The sequence below is a fragment of the Rana temporaria genome, chromosome 8, assembly GCF_905171775.1.
Source record: "Rana temporaria chromosome 8, aRanTem1.1, whole genome shotgun sequence".
Classification (NCBI taxonomy): domain Eukaryota; kingdom Metazoa; phylum Chordata; class Amphibia; order Anura; family Ranidae; genus Rana; species Rana temporaria.
Window position 1 is genome coordinate 179642430 of NC_053496.1, and position 18248 is coordinate 179660677.

The 18248-nt window shown below is 45.1% G+C and overlaps 2 protein-coding genes and 1 long non-coding RNA gene across 4 annotated transcripts; 1 reads left to right on the forward strand and 2 right to left on the reverse strand.

The window, feature by feature from the left end:
- Window positions 1-66: 66 nt before the first annotated feature.
- On the forward strand, window positions 67-4924 carry LOC120910547 (zinc finger protein 615-like). Its single transcript, XM_040322303.1, has 5 exons — window positions 67-160; window positions 1792-1862; window positions 1979-2128; window positions 2247-2388; window positions 3924-4924. Exons 1-5 carry the CDS (start codon window positions 67-69, stop codon window positions 4889-4891), a joined length of 1425 nt encoding a protein of 474 aa, XP_040178237.1. The 3' UTR covers window positions 4892-4924.
- A 4840-nt stretch (window positions 4925-9764) lies between these two features.
- Window positions 9765-16564, reverse strand: LOC120909993 (gastrula zinc finger protein XlCGF26.1-like). 2 transcript variants are annotated; one of them, XM_040321813.1, is made up of 5 exons: window positions 16529-16564; window positions 16274-16417; window positions 16043-16181; window positions 10739-12091; window positions 10407-10682 (listed from the first exon to the last, which is right to left on the reverse strand). In XM_040321813.1, the coding sequence occupies exons 2-5, from the start codon at window positions 16367-16369 to the stop codon at window positions 10492-10494; spliced, it is 1779 nt and encodes a 592-aa protein (XP_040177747.1). In that variant the 5' UTR covers window positions 16370-16417; window positions 16529-16564; the 3' UTR covers window positions 10407-10491. The 2 variants fall into 2 exon arrangements, with proteins under 2 accessions (XP_040177746.1, XP_040177747.1); XM_040321812.1 differs by having other exon boundaries at window positions 9765-12091.
- Window positions 16565-16830: 266 nt separating this feature from the next.
- LOC120910308 lies at window positions 16831-17342 on the reverse strand. Its single transcript, XR_005741515.1, has 3 exons — window positions 17126-17342; window positions 16955-17016; window positions 16831-16868 (listed from the first exon to the last, which is right to left on the reverse strand). It is a non-coding gene; the product is annotated as an uncharacterized LOC120910308 (long non-coding RNA).
- Between the last annotated feature and the right edge of the window lie 906 nt (window positions 17343-18248).

Genomic DNA, 18248 nt, shown 5'->3' on the forward strand with positions numbered 1-18248 from the left:
GTACATGCAATACATTGAAAGAACGCATCACAAGGTAGTCAGTGAAATGTTGACTCGTAATAAAGGATGCCATTTTTAAGATCGCCACAAGATGGCTCCCACTGTGAGCGGCTCAAAAAGACTGGAAGTGTTGTAGCAGATAGGAAGTTTGGGGTCAAAGGTGAGTCGGGAGGAAGTAGAGAGGAGACGCTGCTGGGACTGGCAGCAGAGGAGGTAATACGATATTATTTTATATTTACATTACCAATTGTGTGCATGTTGCTGAGTAGGCAAGGTTGAGAAGAATAAATATAATATTTAAAGGATTTAGTATCTAAGATGTGTGGGAGAGGAGTGCCGAGGGTATGACAGTGGGCAGTATGTACAGGCGAGGAGTGCGGAGGGTATGACAGTGGGCAGTATGTACAGGCGAGGAGTGCAGAGGGTATGACGGTGGGCAGTATGTACAGGAGAGGAGTGTGGAGGGTATGACAGTGGGCAGTATGTACAGGAGAGGAGTGCAGAGGGTATGACAGTGGGCAGTATGTACAGGAGAGGAGTGTGGAAGGTAGGACAGTGGGCAGTATGTACAGGAGAGGAGTGCCGAGGGTATGACAGTGGGCAGTATGTACAGGAGAGGAGTGCAGAGGGTATGACGGTGGGCAGTATGTACAGGAGAGGAGTGTGGAGGGTATGACAGTGGGCAGTATGTACAGGAGAGAAGTGTGGAGGGTATGACAGTGAGCAGTATGTACAGGAGAGGAGTGTGGAGGGTATGACAGTGAGCAGTATGTACAGGAGAGGAGTGTGGAGGGTATGACAGTGGGCAGTATGTACAGGAGAGGAGTGCCGAGGGTATGACAGTGGGCAGTATGTACAGGAGAGGAGTGCAGAGGGTATGACGGTGGGCAGTATGTACAGGAGAGGAGTGTGGAGGGTATGACAGTGGGCAGTATGTACAGGAGAGAAGTGTGGAGGGTATGACAGTGAGCAGTATGTACAGGAGAGGAGTGTGGAGGGTATGACAGTGGGCAGTATGTACAGGAGAGGAGTGCGGAAGGTAGGACAGTGGGCAGTATGTACAGGAGAGGAGTGTGAAGGGTATGACAGTGGGCAGTATGTACAGGAGAGAAGTGTGGAGGGTATGACAGTGAGCAGTATGTACAGGAGAGGAGTGTGGAGGGTATGACAGTGGGCAGTATGTACAGGAGAGGAGTGTGGAAGGTAGGACAGTGGGCAGTATGTACAGGAGAGGAATGTGGAGGGTATGACAGTGGGCAGTATGTACAGGAGAGGAGTGTGGAGGGTATGACAGTGGGCAGTATGTACAGGAGAGGAGTGCCGAGAGTATGACAGTGGGCAGTATGTACAGGAGAGGAGTGCAGAGGGTATGACAGTGGGCAGTATGTACAGGAGAGGAGTGCAGAGGGTATGACAGTGGGTGGTATGTACAGGAGAGGTGAGCGGTGTCGGGAATTCTGGGACATTATCCAGTAACAGACAAGGGATGTGTCTGGGTGGTGACTGTATCATTGTGTGTGTCAGGTTCCTATAAGGTGTCAGGATGTCACTGTCTATTTCTCCATGGAGGAGTGGGAGTATTTAGAAGGACACAAGGATCTCTACAAGGACGTCATGATGGAGAATCAGCCGCCCCTCACATCACCGGGTAAGAGGAGACTTTATTGTAAAGGAGAGAGCAGTACGGAGGGTCCACCTAGATCCCCCATCATCTGATAAACACATAGAAACAATGTATTCAGTCAGTGTGTGTGTTTCCTACAGATGGATCCAGTAATGGGAACCCACCAGAGGGATGTCCCCGTTGTCTGTATTCCCGGGATTCCACACAGGAAGGTCACACCATACCCCACCATCATCAGGTAGGTGGGACTGAGAAAAAAGAACCTTAAAAAGAATTCTAAGCTATGAGATGGTATTTTTCTATGTAATCTCTTTTTACCGTTGACAAATGTATTTTACCATTTTTGGGCATTAGGCTGCAGAACTGAAAGACATCAAAATTGAGATTAAAGAGGAAGAAGGTGAGACGTTCGTGAGTGGAGATCCACAGTCTACGGAGGAAGGTGGTCAATTATATTCCGGGGATTCCACACAAAAAGATTATAGCATCTTTCACCATGATCAGGTAGATGGGATTAGGCAACAGAACTCAAAAAATATTCTAAGCTAAGGGAAGCTTCCTTTGTGTAATTGTTTGAATATGATAGAAAATGTAAATCTATTCTCTCATCTTTGGCGTTTAGAATGAAGAACTGAAAGACATCAAAGTTGAGGTTAAACAGGAAGAAGAAGAGAGGTTGGTGAGTGGAGATCAGCAGTCTATGGAGGAGGGGGAGATGATTATGAAAAGTAAACAGGAGGAATCTTCTCTACATATTGACGCAAGTGAGTAATAAATACCAAATGCAGAAACAGCTCACATTTTCATTTAACTTTTATGAGTAAAAAATATGTATTTACTTTCTTACACGGGTTAAAAACGTGTCCATCAAGTTCCCTCAGAAATAAAAGAACGCATATAAGGCTTGATCTAATTATTTCCAAATAATGTAAAGGCAATCAGAAAGCAAATATGTATTCCTCAATATAACGTCATGTTCCCAACAAATGAGGAGGAGATACTGTACACCATATGAAAGGTCCATCTCAATTCCTCAATAAAACGTCATGTTCCCAACAAATGAGGAGGAGATACTGAGATTCCAGTCTTGGCTGGCTGAAATCAGGTTTGGTCTCCACCCAGAGACTGGCCACATTAATCACCTTGCAGGTGGACAGACAGACATGGAGCAGGCCATATGAAAGGTCCATCTCCATTCCTCAATATAACGTCATGTTCCCAACAAATGAGGAGGAGATACTGTACACCATATGAAAGGTCCATCTCCATTCCTCAATATAACATCATGTTCCCAACAAATGAGGAGGAGATACTGTACACCATATGAAAGGCCCATCTCCATTCCTCAATATAACATCATGTTCCCAACAAATGAGGAGGAGATACTTTACACCATATGAAACGTCCATCTCCATTCCTCAATATAACGTCATGTTCCCAACAAATGAGGAGGAGATACTGAGATTGCAGGCTTGGCTGGCTGAAATCAGGTTTGGTCTCCACCCAGAGACTGGCCACATTAATCACCTTGCAGGTGGACAGACAGACATGTAGAAGGCCATATGAAAGGTCCATCTCCATTTATCAGTAAAACGTCATGTTCCCAACAAATGAGGAGGAGATACTGTACACCATATGAAAGGTCCATCTCTATTCCTCAATATAACGTCAAGTTCCGAACAAATGAGGAGGAGATAATATACACCATATGAAAGGTCCATCTCCATTCCTCAATATAACGTCATGATCCCAACAAATGAGGAGGAGATACTGTACACCATATGAAAGGTCCATCTCCATTCCTCAATATAACGTCATGTTCCCAACAAATGAGGAGAAGATACTGTACACCATATGAAAGGTCCATCTCCATTCCTCAATATAACGTCATGTTCCCAACAAATGAGGAGGAGATACTGTACACCATATGAAAGGTCCATCTCCGTTCCTCAATATAACGTCATGTTCCCAACAAATGCATTCAGTAAGGAAAAAAATTGAGTAGACTTCGAGAATGACCGTAACAACATCATCGATGTATCTACTCCACAGCTAAATGTTCCATATGAAAGGTCCATCTCCATTCCTCAATATAACGTTATGTTCCCAACAAATGAGGAGGAGACACTGTACACCATATGAAAGTTCCATCTCCATTATCACAGTAACAATGTCGTCAATGCACAAACACCGATTGCATGAAGTGTAATTTGCTGGACCAACGTACAGAAAATATAACACCTCGAAGCAACATATGAGAAATACTTACAATGTTCACTTTTAAATTGTTTTCCAACAGATGGACTTTATACCTGGAATAGCAGGGAGAGGAATCCTATTCTATGTACGAATGTTAATGGAGAAGACCATGGCATTGTAAAAAATGCTCAAGAAGATAATCGTATTACTCAAATTATGCATCACGTACCTTACACTTCTCTTTATACCTCAATGGATATCTCTAATCCTGAGGAATCGTCTGATAAATCACATAGAGTTAGTCTAGATAGTTCAACAGATCCATCTAATCCCAGGGAAATGTCTTTAACTGATGAAGGAGTTCACAAAGTGAAGAGTTTATTTACATGCTCCGTGTGTGGGAAATCTTTTACTCGAAAGAGAACTCATCGTGAACACCAGAGATTGCATACAGGGGAGCATCTATATTCATGTTCAGAATGCCATAAATGTTTTATTGACAAAGGACACCTTCTTAGACATGAGAGAATTCACACGGGTGAGCGTCCTTTTTCATGTGCGGAGTGCGGGAAATGTTTCACACAGAAAGGAGACCTTCATATACACCAGAGAATCCACACAGGTGAACGGCCCTACTCATGCTCAGAGTGTGGGAAATGTTTTACAGATAAAAAAGTTCTTCTTACACACCAGAAGTATCACACAGGAGAGCGTCCTTTCTCATGTTCAGAGTGCGGGAAATCATTCATTCTTAAAAGTGAACTTGTTAGACACCAGAGAACTCATACTGGCGAGCGTCCTTTCTCATGTTCAGAGTGTGGGAAATGTTTCACTCAGAAGGGAGCCCTTCATAAACACCAGATAATTCACACGCGTGAGCGCCCTTTTACATGTTCAGAGTGTGGAAAGTCTTTCATTGAGAAAGGAAAACTTCTTATACACCAAAGAATTCACACAGGCGAGCTTCCATTCTCCTGTTCAGAGTGTGGGAAGTGTTTCATCGCAAATGCAAAACTCCTTAGACACCAGAGAACTCACATTGCTAAGGTTCCTTTACCCTGTCAGTAAAAACATATCTGCTGATAACGTTGACAAATGTATGCAGATGGGGGGGGGGGGAGCTGTCAGAGAATGTAGTGTGGATGGTGGGAGGAGAGCTGTCGGAGAATGTAGTGTGGATGGTGGGAGGAGAGCTGTCGGAGAATGTAGTGTGGATGGTGGAGGAGATCTGTCGGAGAATGTAGTGTGGATGGTGGAGGAGGTCTGTCGAAGAATGTAGTGTGGATGGTGGAGGAGAGCTGTTGGAGAATGTAATGTGGACGGTGGAGGAGAGCTGTTGGAGAATGTAGTGTGGATGATGGAAGAGAGCTGTCGGAGAATGTAGTGTGGATGATGGAGGAGAGCTGTCAGAGAATGTAGTGTGGATGGTGGAGGAGATCTGTCGGAGAATGTAGTGTGGATGGTGGGAGGAGATCTGTCGGAGAATGTAGTGTGGATGGTGGGAGGAGATCTGTCAGAGAATGTAGTGTGGATGGTGGAGGAGATCTGTCGGAGAATGTAGTGTGGATGGTGGGAGGAGATCTGTCGGAGAATGTAGTGTGGATGGTGGAGGAGAGGGTGGAACTGTGAACAAAGTATTGTGGTCGGGGCAGGTTCCTCAGATCTATGCTCTACTCTATGTATTGAGTATCTATAGGACAAAAAGTGCGGAATCCCCACTGAAAAGAGGAAGTTTAATTCCCTTGAATCTCTTCACAAGCTCGGGATTCAGTTCGCTTTACCATACCTCCCAACTTTGACATTTGAGAATGATGGATGCCCTGGGATGAAGAAGACATGTGGCTTGTGCTGGGGCATAGATCGTAAAAAGTATGTCACCAGCACACCAAGGATTTCCAGAACGGGTCCAAAGCTTTATTCAGCAATTACATTATGGTTACAGAAGCGACGTTTGGGAGCCTCGCTGGACCCCTTCATCAAGCATGGGACCCCTTCTATGGCTTTGATGGGTGTGGCTAAATTCTGCTGAATATATGCATACCTCACAACTTTTTGAAATGTTAACGAGGGACACCTATTAGGAATAGTATGTAGACATAGAACACGCCCCCTGCCACGCCCCCTTAAAGGAGAATTCTACATATAAATTAAGGCCGAAACCCACAAGTGCTTTTTTTTACCACTACTATTCCTTTATATAACATTTTGTTGCCAATAATAAACCTTTGGAGTGAAGTGTGTTCTTGTTCTTCCTGATTTCTATGCCTCCTCCTCCTTCTCCAGTTCTCTCCCATTTCCCCGATCTTGTAGGGGTCCTTGTATCTTTTTTATGTTTATCTGAGCCTACAGCATAGTTGCCAACATTTGTAAAAAAATGTATAGGGACACTTTTTTGTCTGTGGGCGGAGTCTTATAATTAGGGGGTGTGGCATTCATATCTAGATGGGCCATAGTAGGGGAAAGAAAGCTGAGAAGCGCAAAGCGGCGGGGAAGTGGGCGTGGTTTAAGCTAAATATTGGGCGTGGCTCAAAGGGGGTGTGGTTTGAGTCTGAGATGAACGAGGGATGGAGGGAGAAAGAAAGAAAGAGATAGGGAGGGACAGCAGGCCCAGATCCTACACCACAAATAGAAATATGTGTATTCCAGAAAGTTTAACAATCAGCAGATAAAGATACTCCAAACACCTGGTGTTGGCGCTTCAATCATCACATCAGGTGCCCCAGCAGAGTCCCTCCTTGCATCAGGTGTCCCCAGCAGAGTCCCTCCTTGCATCAGGTGTCCCCAGTGGAGTCCCTCCTTACATCAGGTGCCCCCAGCAGAGTCCCTCCTTACATCAGGTCTCCACAGCAGAGTACCTCCTTACATCAGGTCTCCACAGCAGAGTCCCTCCTTACATCAGGTGTCCCCAGCGGAGTCCCTTCTCATATCAGGTGCCCCTGGCAGAGTCCCTTCTTACATCAGGTGCCCCCAGCAGAGTCCCTCCTTACATCAGGTGCCCCCAGCAGAGTCCCTCCTTACATCAGGTGCCCCCCAGCAGAGTCCCTCCTTACATCAGGTGCCCACAGCATAATCCCTCCTTACATCAGGTGCCCCCAGCAGAGTCCCTCCTTACATCAGGTGCCCCCTCCTTACATTTGGATCACTTTTATTCCTATTACAAGGGATGTAAACAATAGAAAAAAAAGCATGACAGGTCCTCTTTAATGTGAAATCTGAGTTCAAAAAGACTTCAGATCTCACATTTACACTTAAAGCGGAGTTCCGCAGAAAAAAAAATGAAAAGTCAGCAGCTACAAATACTGCAGCTGCTGACTTTTAAAATAAGGACACTTACCTGTCCAGGGCACCCGCAATGTCCTCACCCGAATCCGACACGGCTCAGGGTGGAGTCGCCGCCATCTTCAGTAAGGGAATCAGGAAGTGAAGCCTTGCGGCTTCACAGCCTGGTTCCCTGGCAGCACAGTAGTGTAGTGGTTAGCACTTTCACCTAGCAGCAAAAGGGTCGCTGGTTCAAATCCCAACCATGACATCCATCTGCCTGGAGTTTGCATGCTCTCCCTGTGTCTGCATTGGTTTCCTCCGGGTACTCCGGTTTCCTCCCATGCGCTAAAGACATGCTGATAGGTTAGTTGGATCCTGTCCAAATTGGTCCAGAATATATGTGTGTCCCAAGCGTGTCGAGATCCTACGGGGGAAAATGACCACACCAGCAAGGAAGACACTGGCTGCAAAAAGCGCCTTCAGTTCGCATGTGTAGCGCTATACAAGTCATTCATTACTACTGCGCATGCGCGAGTCGCCCTGCGCATCCTGACTGGTCCCCGCTGTCTTCTGGGACCTGTGTGTCTCCCAGAAGACAGGGGGGATGGAGGAGGGGTCGGACATTACGTAGATCGCTGCAGATTCTGCGGCGATCTATCACCGGAAGTGGGATCAGATACCTGGATTGGTATCCGCTTCCCCCTGAAAGGTGCCAAATGAGACCCTGGAGGGGGGAGGAACACGATAAGCAGAAGTAACATTTTTAGGCAATTTAAAGGCAATAAAAAAAACTCCCCTTTAAGACCATTGGGTGAAAGTGATTTTTGACATCACTTCCATTATCCAATGGTATGCAGTCGAGTGGGGGCCATCTTTCCCTCACTCGACTTGATGTCGGATAGGATCGTCCCTGCCACCACCAATGACTCCGGTAAGGGGCAGAGGGGGGTGGGCACCTCTACCGTTACTGATAAAAGCGATCTCGCAGCGAATCCGCCGTAGAGACCACCTTTATCTGAAAGAGGACCGTCCATCGTTTTTAAAAATACCAGGGTTATGGCAGCTATCTGCTTCCATTACCCCGGTATTCAAGGTCAAAGTACCAACGTATAAAGACGGTGGGCAGCCCGGAAGTGGTTAACCGATGTATATTTTCCATATGTAACAACAAAAGCAACATAAAAAAAAGAACACATGGGGCAGACACAAGATCACAATCTAATTTAATGTGAGTGAAGTGAACAGACAGGAAGTGACGTATGGTAAAAACAGGAAGTCCCACTTTACGCGAAATCACATACCTGTGCGTCATTTTGCTTAGTTGGCTGTACCGGGGTGATGCCTGCAGCATTCGCATGGCTACGCGTTTCAGGACTGAACGTGCCCCTTTGTCAAGCCTGCCGTAGCCGGCTTGACAAAAAAATTATAGTTATTGTTAAAAAAAATATATAAAATAAAAAAAGGGACTCGGAACAGAATTTTTCTTAAAGTGCATACGTTTATTTCACAGAATCAGAAAAAAAAACTGCAATAAAACTGGAGTATAAAATAAGATGCATCACATTTTTCGATATATCACTTGAACGGATGACTTGAATTATTCAAAACAGGTGTTCCTACATCCGTCCAACCAGATTGGATTATGTATGACCACAGGAGGCTTACGTGGGCCCAGAAAGTGTAAAACTAGTAAAGACCACACAGGGGATCCTCACAGGAGTATGTGGGATCAACACGCAGCACACATCTGCACCTTCCCGGACCCACATATGCCTCCTGTGGTCATACATAATCCAATCTGGTTGGACGATAGCTTGAATTATTGAAAACAGGCGTTCTTACTATCTGTTCAAGTGATAGATCAAAAAAAAAAAGTGTGAATGCTATGACCAGTAATGGACAATATTTCTCCTGAAGAAGCCCAGTGGGCGAAACATGTCGGGATTCTGTCATAACACCGCCTTGAAAAAACAAGAACTATATAAAATGATACTTAAATATAAATGTTTTTATTAGGAACCTACATTTTTATTCTTTTTTTAATAAATGATGAATTTTTTAATGAACTAAATGTCCTCTGATGTAAAACACAGACAATATTTCTCCTGAAGAAGCCCAGTTGGCGAAACATGTCGGGATTCTGTCATAACACCGCCTTGAAAAAACAAGAACTATATAAAATGATACTTAAAGCAGGGGTTCACCCTATTAATAACATATTTTTTTTTTTCCTCTAGCATAAAATGAGGCATAGTAGCGCGAGCTACAGTATGCCTGTCTTTATTTTTTTAGCCCCGTACTCACTGTGCAATCGTAGAGACAAGATTCCGACTCCCCGCGGGGAATGGGCGTTCCTATGGAGAGGGAAGGTGATTGACGGCCGGCTCTGGCACGTCACGCTTCTCCGGAAATAGCCGAAATAGGTCTGTGCGCAGGCGCCGTATAGCGCCGTGAAGAGCCGAGACCTGTTCCGGCTGTCTTCGGGGAGCGTGACGTGCCAGAGCCGGCCGTCAATCACCTTTCCTCTCCATAGGAACGCCCATTCCCCGCGGGGAGTCGGAATCTTGTCTCTACGATTGCACAGTGAGTACGGGGCTAAAAAAATAAAGACAGGCATACTGTAGTTCGCGCTACTATGCCTCATTTTATGCTAAAATGTTGTCATGGAGGGTGAACCACCGCTTTAAATATAAACGTTTTTATTAGGAACGTACATTTTTATTCTTTTTTTTAATAAATTGAGATTTTTTTAATGAACTAAATGTCCTCTGATGTAAAACACGGACAATATTTCTCCTGAAGAAGCCCAGTGGGCAAAACATGTCGGGATTTTGTCATAACACCACCTTGAAAAAACAAGAACTATATAAAATGATACTTAAATATAAACGTTTTTATTAGGAACCTACATTTTTATTCTTTTTTTAATAAATGATGAATTTTTTCATGAACTAAATGTCCTCTGATGTAAAACATGGACAATATTTCTCCTGAAGAAGCCCAGTGGGCGAAACATGTCGCAAGGACGCTAACCTGTGTGACTTTTCTGGTGTGTAAGAAGGTGTTGTTTTAACGTGAAACATTCCCTGCACTCTAAACAAGAGAAAGGACGCTCCCCCGTGTGAATTCTCTGGTGTGTAAGAAGGTGTTGCTTTAAAGTGAAAGATTTCCCGCACTCTGAACATGAGAAAGGACGCTCCCCCGTGTGAATTCTCTGGTGTGTAAGAAGGTGTTGCTTTAAAGTGAAAGATTTCCCGCACTCTGAACATGAGAAAGGACGCTCACCTGTGTGAATTCTTTTGTGCTTAAGAAGGTTTGCTTGATCGCCAAAACACTTCCCGCACTGCGAACATGAAAAAGGACGCTCACCTGTGTGAGTTCTCTGATGTCTGAGAAAGTTTCCTTTCTCACTGAAACATTTCCCGCACAGTGAACATGAGAAAGACAGCTCTCCCGTGTGACTTTCCTGGTGTGCAAGAAGTCCTATTTCCCCTGTAAAGCATTTCCCGCACTCTGAGTATGAATAAGGTTGTTGACCTGTGTGACAGCTCTGATGTTTTTGAAGGCTTTCTTTCTGAGTGTAACATTTCCCGCACTCTAAACATGTGTAAGGACCCTCACCCGTGTGAATTCTCTGGTGTTTATTAAGGTTTCCTTTTTGACTAAAACGTTTTCCGCACTCTGCACAAGTAAAAGGGCGCTCACCTGTGTGACTTCTCTGGTGTTTAAGAAAGTGTTGTTTAATAGTAAAACATTTCCCGCACTCTGGACATGAAAAAGGACGCTCACCTGTGTGAATTCTCTGGTGGATAAGAAGGTTTCCTTTCTCACTGAAACATTTCCCACACTCTAAACATGAAAAAGGACGCTCGCCTGTGTGAGTTCTCTGGTGTTTATGAAGGCTTCCCTTTTCGCTGAAACGTTTCCCGCACTCGGAACATGAAAAAGGACGCTCCCCCGTATGACTTTTCTGGTGTGCATGAAGTACTTTTTTCTCTGCAAAACTTTTCCCGCACTCGGAGCACGAATAAGGTCGCTCACCTGTGTGACATCTCTGATGTTTATGAAGGGCTTGTATCTGAGTGAAACATTTCCCGCACTCTGAACACGAATAGGGACGTTCACCCGTGTGACATCGCTGGTGTTTATGAAGGGTTTCTTTCTGGGTAAAGCATTTCCCACACTCTGAGCATGAATAAGGACGCTCACCGGTATGAATTCTCTGGTGTGAAAGAAAGTGTCCTTTTTGAGTGAAACTTTTCCCGCACTCCGAACACGAATAAGGGCGCTCGCCCGTGTGAATTCTCTGGTGATAAAGGAGTACATGTTTCAGACTGAAACATTTCCCGCAGTCTGAACACGAGAAAGGCCGCTCGCCTGTGTGACTTTTGAGGTGTGTAAGAAGTGAGCTTTTCTGAGTAAAACTTTTCCCGCACTCTGAACATGAAAAAGGACGCTCCCCCGTGTGAGTTTTCTGATGTTTATGAAGATCTCCTATCTTAATGAAACGTTTCCCGCACTCTAAACATGAGAAAGGACGCTCTCCGGTATGAATTCTATGGTGGGTGATAAGTAGGTTTTTCTCGGGGAAGCATTTCCCGCACTCGGGGCATGAAAAAGGTCGCTCGCGCTTGTGATTTCTAATGTGCGTTAGAAGTGCTTTTCTGTAGGTGAACGATTTCCCACACACTGAGCATGACAACGAACTCTCCTCTGTGTGAATTCCTTCACAGCTTAAAGAAGATTCCCGGGGATTAGATGTATCGGTGGGTCTCTCCGCACTGTGAGATCTCAGGTGGGTTTCTGATGTCATAGTGTAGGATTTATCAGAAGATTCCTCAGGATTGGAGGGATCCGTTGATCTTTCCAATTGGGAAGGTCTGGGATGTATATTTGGAGTAACGGGATTCGCTCCTGGAGAATATTGTACAATGTTTTTATCTTCTGGATTATAATCTGGAGATAAAATACGATAATCCTCAGAGGAATTCCGGACATTGTGTCCACCTGTAGACAAGCAATGTTACAATAAAGTTTAGAAGTATTTTCTGAACATTGCATTTAGAATAGGACACTCAGGTGGGGCCTTCTGAACGTATATGGGACTTTTAATAATCGTTTTCAATCAAGTTTATATACAGCACTTTGGCAGCCTAGCATAATATGCACTTTACCAGAAACTCCTGAAGAAGCTCAAAGAGCGAAACACGTTGAGCGCTATCTTTTGTATATATGCTTGTGGTGGAATTTACAAAACTTGATGGGGATGATTTTTACCTTTTCCAGTTGTTTACTTTTATAATAAAATATTGAAATCGTATTGATGTTATCATTGTATCTATACTATATCTATTCTGAACACCGTCAAAGTTCCCCCCCCCAATGGCGGTGCGTCCATAGAGGGCGCCGGAGCCCCGCCCCTCTCGCTCCAGCACCGCCACCGAATACAATACATAGATTGATGCATTGCATTAATCTATGTATTGCCGCCCACTATTCAGATGGCCGGCCCCCTGGCGAGCGCCAGCCATCTGAATGACGGCAGCTGGTTGGCTGCGGAAGTGCCTATCAGAGCCAGGGCTGTAATCGGCTTCCAAATACTTATCCAGGGGACGCACGGGGGGGGGGGGCATTCCTTGGATAAGACTGACAGGCGTCTCAGCCAATCATGTTCACCGGTTCTAGTTACTGGTAACCTGATTGGCTGAAGCGTGATCAAGGGTGAGAGAAGACATCGAGGGACCCTGGAAGGAGGATGGCCGACCCCAGAAAGGTAAGTGCCTGGCGGGGGGGCAGCATTTTACAGGGCACAGTGGCGACAATTACAGGGCACAGTGGCGACAATTACAGGGCACAGTGGCGACAATTAAAGGGCACAGTGGCGACAATTACAGGGCACAGTGGCGACAATTAAAGGGCACAGTGGTGACAATTGGCACAGTGGCGACAATTAAAGGGCACAGTGGCGACAATTAAAGGGCACAGTGGCGACAATTACAGGGCACAGTGGCGACAATTAAAGGGCACAAGGGCGACAAAGGGCACAATGGTGACAATTGATGGGCACAGTGGCTGCGTTTGATGGCATGGCACAGTGGTGACAATTGATGACACAGTGGCTGCGTTTGATGGGCAGTGAGGCTGCAAAAAAATTTTTTTCGTTTGTTTGCGCCCCCCCAAATATTTTGAGCACCACCTGCCACTGTCCAGCACTAAACATTTTCTAATGCCATGTACACATGACCGTTGTTCATGTCATGCAAAAAAAATATGTTTTTCTCGTCGTGATTCCTCTCCCTCTCAAGCCTGCCTTGCATACACACGTTCATGAAAAAAAAATTGCTTGAGCAAAGCGCGGTGACTTACAACACATACGGCGGCACTATAAAGGGGAAGTTCCATTAGAATGGCGCCGCCCTCTGGGCTGCATTTGCTGATCCTTGTGTTAATAAAGTTTGGTGAGAGACGTGTCGTGCTTTTGAGTCTTCGTGCTTTTCAGTCCGTTACAGCGTGACGAATGTGCTATCTCCCTTACGAACGCTAGTTTTACCAGAACAAGCGCTCACGTCTCATACTTGATTCTGAGCAATGCGCGTTTTTTTTCCCCCTCGTAAAAGCCTACACACGACCGTTTTTCACGACATTGAAGAGAACGACATGAAACGACGAGAAAAAATAGAGCAGGTTCTAAAAAAAAATCTGCATTTTTCGCATAGAGAAAAATGCGCTGGAGCATTTTTCTCGCCATGAAAAATGGTCGTGTGTACGCGGCATAAAAGTTCTGGCATGGAATTGGGGGCAATAAGAACACAAAAATATCAATACAAAGCCAGATAAAGGATACAATACACTCAGATCACGCCGGGTACATTGACGATGTTCTTATTGTGGGACCAGAGATGGAACTTCCTCCACCTTATTATAACATAATGAGGAATGGAGATGGACCTTTCATATGGTGTACAGTATCTCCTCCTCATTTGTTGGGAACATGACGTTATATTGAGGAATGGAGATGGACCTTTCATATGGTGTACAGTATCTCCTCCTCATTTTTGGGGAACATGACGTTATATTGAGGAATGGAGATGGACCTTTCATATGGTGTACAGTATCTCCTCCTCATTTTTGGGGAACATGACCTTGTATTGAGGAATGGAGATGGACCTTTCATATGGTGTACAGTATCTCCTCCTCATTTTTGGGGAACATGACGTTATATTGAGGAATGGAGATGGACCTTTCATATGGTGTACAGTATCTCCTCCTCATTTGTAGGGAACATGACGTTATATTGAGGAATGGAGATGGGCCTTTCATATGGTGTACAGTATCTCCTCCTCATTTGTTGGGAACATGACGTTATATTGAGGAATGGAGATGGACCTTTCATATGGTGTACAGTATCTCCTCCTCATTTGTTGGGAACATGACGTTATATTGAGGAATGGAGATGGACCTTTCATATGGTGTACAGCAGGCATGTCCAAAGTCCGGCCCGCGGGCCAATTGCAGCCCGCGTTCCGGTTTAATGTGGCCCCCCTGGTAATTTGGATATACATATCTTTTTTGGCCCCAATATACTGTATTTATCAGCGCTGCCTCGAAGGGGACAGGGAGGGGGCGGGACGAGCGCCATCAGATTACATACAGTAGAATCTCGTCTGTAATTGGAAGTCCTGTCTCCTGGGTCTCCTGACTGTTCTGTCTATCATAGGAGGCGGGACTTTGTATTAAAGAGGCAGCCATGTAAACAGGAGATTCTCCTGTATGTAATCTGTTGGCGGTCGTCCCGCAACCCCTGCCTGTCCCCTCCGGGGCTGCAGATTGGCATCAATCAGGCTGCAGTGATGGCAATGGTTAGGCTGCATTCATGGCAATGGTGAGGCTGCATTCATGGCAATGGTGGGGCTGCATTTATGGCAATGGTGAGGCTGCAATCATGGCAATGGTGAGGCTGCAGATGGGCACTGATTAGGCTGCATTGATGAACACTGACCCTTATTTTGCTTCAAAGTTATTTAAAATGTAGTTTTTTTTCCTGAATCTTGCCTCTTAAAGTGAGGGTGCGTGTTATACGCCGATAAATACGGTATATCCAAATAACACGCTCAAGCTCATCTCTTCACCACACACAGCCACAAAGGCAAGATAATTTTTGTTGGGCAGTGTATTAGTGCTCTGAGGAACACACTTAGACCGAATTTTAATGGTTCAAAGAATGTCAGGCAAAATGGTCGGCCCCCAGGCATGTTCACTTTATCAAATCTAACCCTCTTTGAAAAAAGTTTGGACACCCCTGGTGTACAGTATCTCCTCCTTGTTTGTTGGGAACATGAAAATATATTGAGGAATAGTGATGGACCTTTCATGTGGTGTATTCTGATGGTGGGGTGGATCTTGACATCTAATGTAAGGGGAGGGGATGCGCTGGACATCTAATCTTACAGATACAGCTGTCCCTTTTGAAGGGCAATCATAATGCCCATGCGGCCCACGATAAAATTTAGTTTGACACCCTTGGTGTACACTGTACAGCATCTTCTCATTTGTTGGGAACATGACGTTATATTGAGGAATGGAGATGGACCTTTCATATGGTGTTCAGCTTACCAGATATAGAGGGCTTAATAAAATACCAAATGGCTGCATTAAATATTTAGTACATGTGATGCTACAGAAAACCTTGAGAATGCTCTAGGAGATGGTCAGAGTCTTTGTAAATCTAGTGTCATCAAATATCGGATCGAATCAGTAAGGAATTATTTCATCAACATTGGTAAAAATTGGTTTAAACTTTATACAGCTTTTCATTCTTTATCTGCATAAACTGCTGGTTTATATTTTTTGTGGGTAAACCTCATATGTAGTTTTTTCAAACCTTGTAAAAATATGAATAGATTATTTATAGTTAAATTAAAATGTGAACTGTTTCTATATTTACGGTTTATGACTTACTTGTGTCCTTATGTAGAGAAGATTCCTCCTCTTTACTTTTCATAATTATCTCCCCCTCCTCCATAGACTGCTGATCTCCACTCACCAATGTCTGTTCCTCCACTTTAACCTCAACTTTGACATCTTCCAGTTCTTCACCCTAAACCCCAAGGATGATAGAACAAGATGTTGCACAGAAGAGTGACCTCCCATAGCTTAGAATTTGAGTTCTAGTTGCTCAGTTCCATCTACCTGATCATGGTGAGGGAGGCTCTGATCTTTCAAAGAATAAAAAGAACACAGAGGACCACCCTCCTTCATAGGACACTGATCTCCCCTCGCAAACATTGGTTCTTCATTTTTGACTTCAGCTTTGATGTTTTTCAGTTCTTCACCCTAAATCCCAAAGATGATGAAATACATTTGAAAAAGGGAACAAGAGATTACATAGAACGTCCTCATATAGCTTAAAATACATTTTAGGTCTTCATGTACAGTCCCACCTACCTGATGATGGTGGGGGATGGTGTGACCTTCCTGTGTGGAATCCCGGGAATACAGAGGACGGGGACATCTCTCTGGTGGGTTCCCATTACTGGACCCATCTGTAGGAAACACACACACACTGACTGAATACATTGTTTCTATGTGTTTATCAGATGATGGGGGATCTAGGTGGAGCCTCCGTACTGCTCTCTCCTGTACAATAAAGTCTCCTCTTACCCGGTGATGTGAGGGGCGGCTGATTCTCCATCACGACGTCCTTGTAGAGATCCTTGTGCCCTTCTAAATACTCCCACTCCTCCATGGAGAAATAGACAGTGACATCCTGACACCTTATAGGAACCTGACACACACAATGATACAGTCACCATCCAGACACACCCCTTGTCTGTTACTGGATAATGTCCCAGAATTCCCGGCACCGCTCACCTCTCCTCTCAGCAGATCAATGATCCTGTTGGTGACTTCTAGAATCCTCTTGGTACCTTTTGCTGGAGAAATGTAGAAACCAAAATAATTAAAATTCCCGCTTTCCACCACCCAAAACTACATTTTCTGACAGGGGTTACTGGATGTAAATATAAAATAATATCTTATTACCTCCTCTGCTGCCAGTGCTACTTCCTCCCAAATTACTGTGAGACCAAGAACCGCTTTGTGTACTTTAAATTACTTCCTGTCTGACCTTTACATCACTTCCTGTCTATACAATACTTCCTGTCTGTGCGTTCCAACAGCTGAAATAACCATCTTATGGAGGCTAAAGGAACTGCTTCTTGTGGGGTTTTTTCATCATGCCTGGTGCATTCTTCTCTTCTGTCACCGAAAATATATCACATTTCAAATAAAAAAATGTAAAGTCCCTCCATAGTCAAAATAACGTATGTAGTAACTCTGCCCCCACCATCCACACTACATTCTCCGACAGTTCTCCTCCACCATCCACACTACATTCTCCGACAGCTCTCCTCCCACCATCCACACTAAATTCTCCGACAGCTCTCTCCCCACCATCCACACTACATTCTCCGACAGTTCTCCTCCACCATCCACACTACATTCTCCGACAGCTCTCCTCCACCATCCACACTACATTCTCCGACAGATCTCCCCCACCATCCACACTACATTCTCCGACAGCTCTCCTCCACCATCCATGCTACATTCTCCGACAGCTCTCCTCCACCATCCACACTACATTCTCCGACAGCTCTCTCCCCACCATCCACACTACATTCTCCGACAGCTCTCCTCCACCATCCACCCTACATTCTCTGACAGCTCTCCTCCACCATCCACACTACATTCTCCGACAGCTCTCCTCCACCATCCACACTACATTCTCCGACAGCTCTCCTCCACCATCCACACTACATTCTCCGACAGCTCTCCTCCACCATCCACACTACATTCTCTGACAGCTCTCCTCCACCATCCACACTACATTCTCCGACAGATCTCCTCCACCATCCACACTACATTCTCCGACAGCTCTCCTCCACCATCCATGCTACATTCTCCGACAGCTCTCCTCCACCATCCACACTACATTCTCCGACAGCTCTCTCCCCACCATCCACACTACATTCTCCGACAGCTCTCCTCCACCATCCACCCTACATTCTCTGACAGCTCTCCTCCACCATCCACACTACATTCTCCGACAGCTCTCCTCCACCATCCACACTACATTCTCCGACAGCTCTCCTCCACCATCCACACT

Excerpts from the sequence above, each read along its gene's own strand:
- LOC120910547 (XM_040322303.1), top strand. The coding sequence starts at position 67 with ATGCCATTTTTAAGATCGCCACAAGATGGCTCCCACTGTGAGCGGCTC. Across the intron at positions 161-1,791 it reads TAGGAAGTTTGGGGTCAAAG|AGGGATGTCCCCGTTGTCTG; the intron begins GTGAGTCGGGAG and ends GGAACCCACCAG. Across the intron at positions 2,389-3,923 it reads TTCTCTACATATTGACGCAA|ATGGACTTTATACCTGGAAT; the intron begins GTGAGTAATAAA and ends GTTTTCCAACAG.
- LOC120909993 (XM_040321812.1), bottom strand. The coding sequence starts at position 16,369 with ATGTTTGCGAGGGGAGATCAGTGTCCTATGAAGGAGGGTGGTCCTCTG. Across the intron at positions 16,182-16,273 it reads GCCTCCCTCACCATGATCAG|GGTGAAGAACTGGAAGATGT; the intron begins GTAGATGGAACT and ends CTTGGGGTTTAG. Across the intron at positions 12,092-16,042 it reads TTCTCTACATAAGGACACAA|GTGGACACAATGTCCGGAAT; the intron begins GTAAGTCATAAA and ends GCTTGTCTACAG.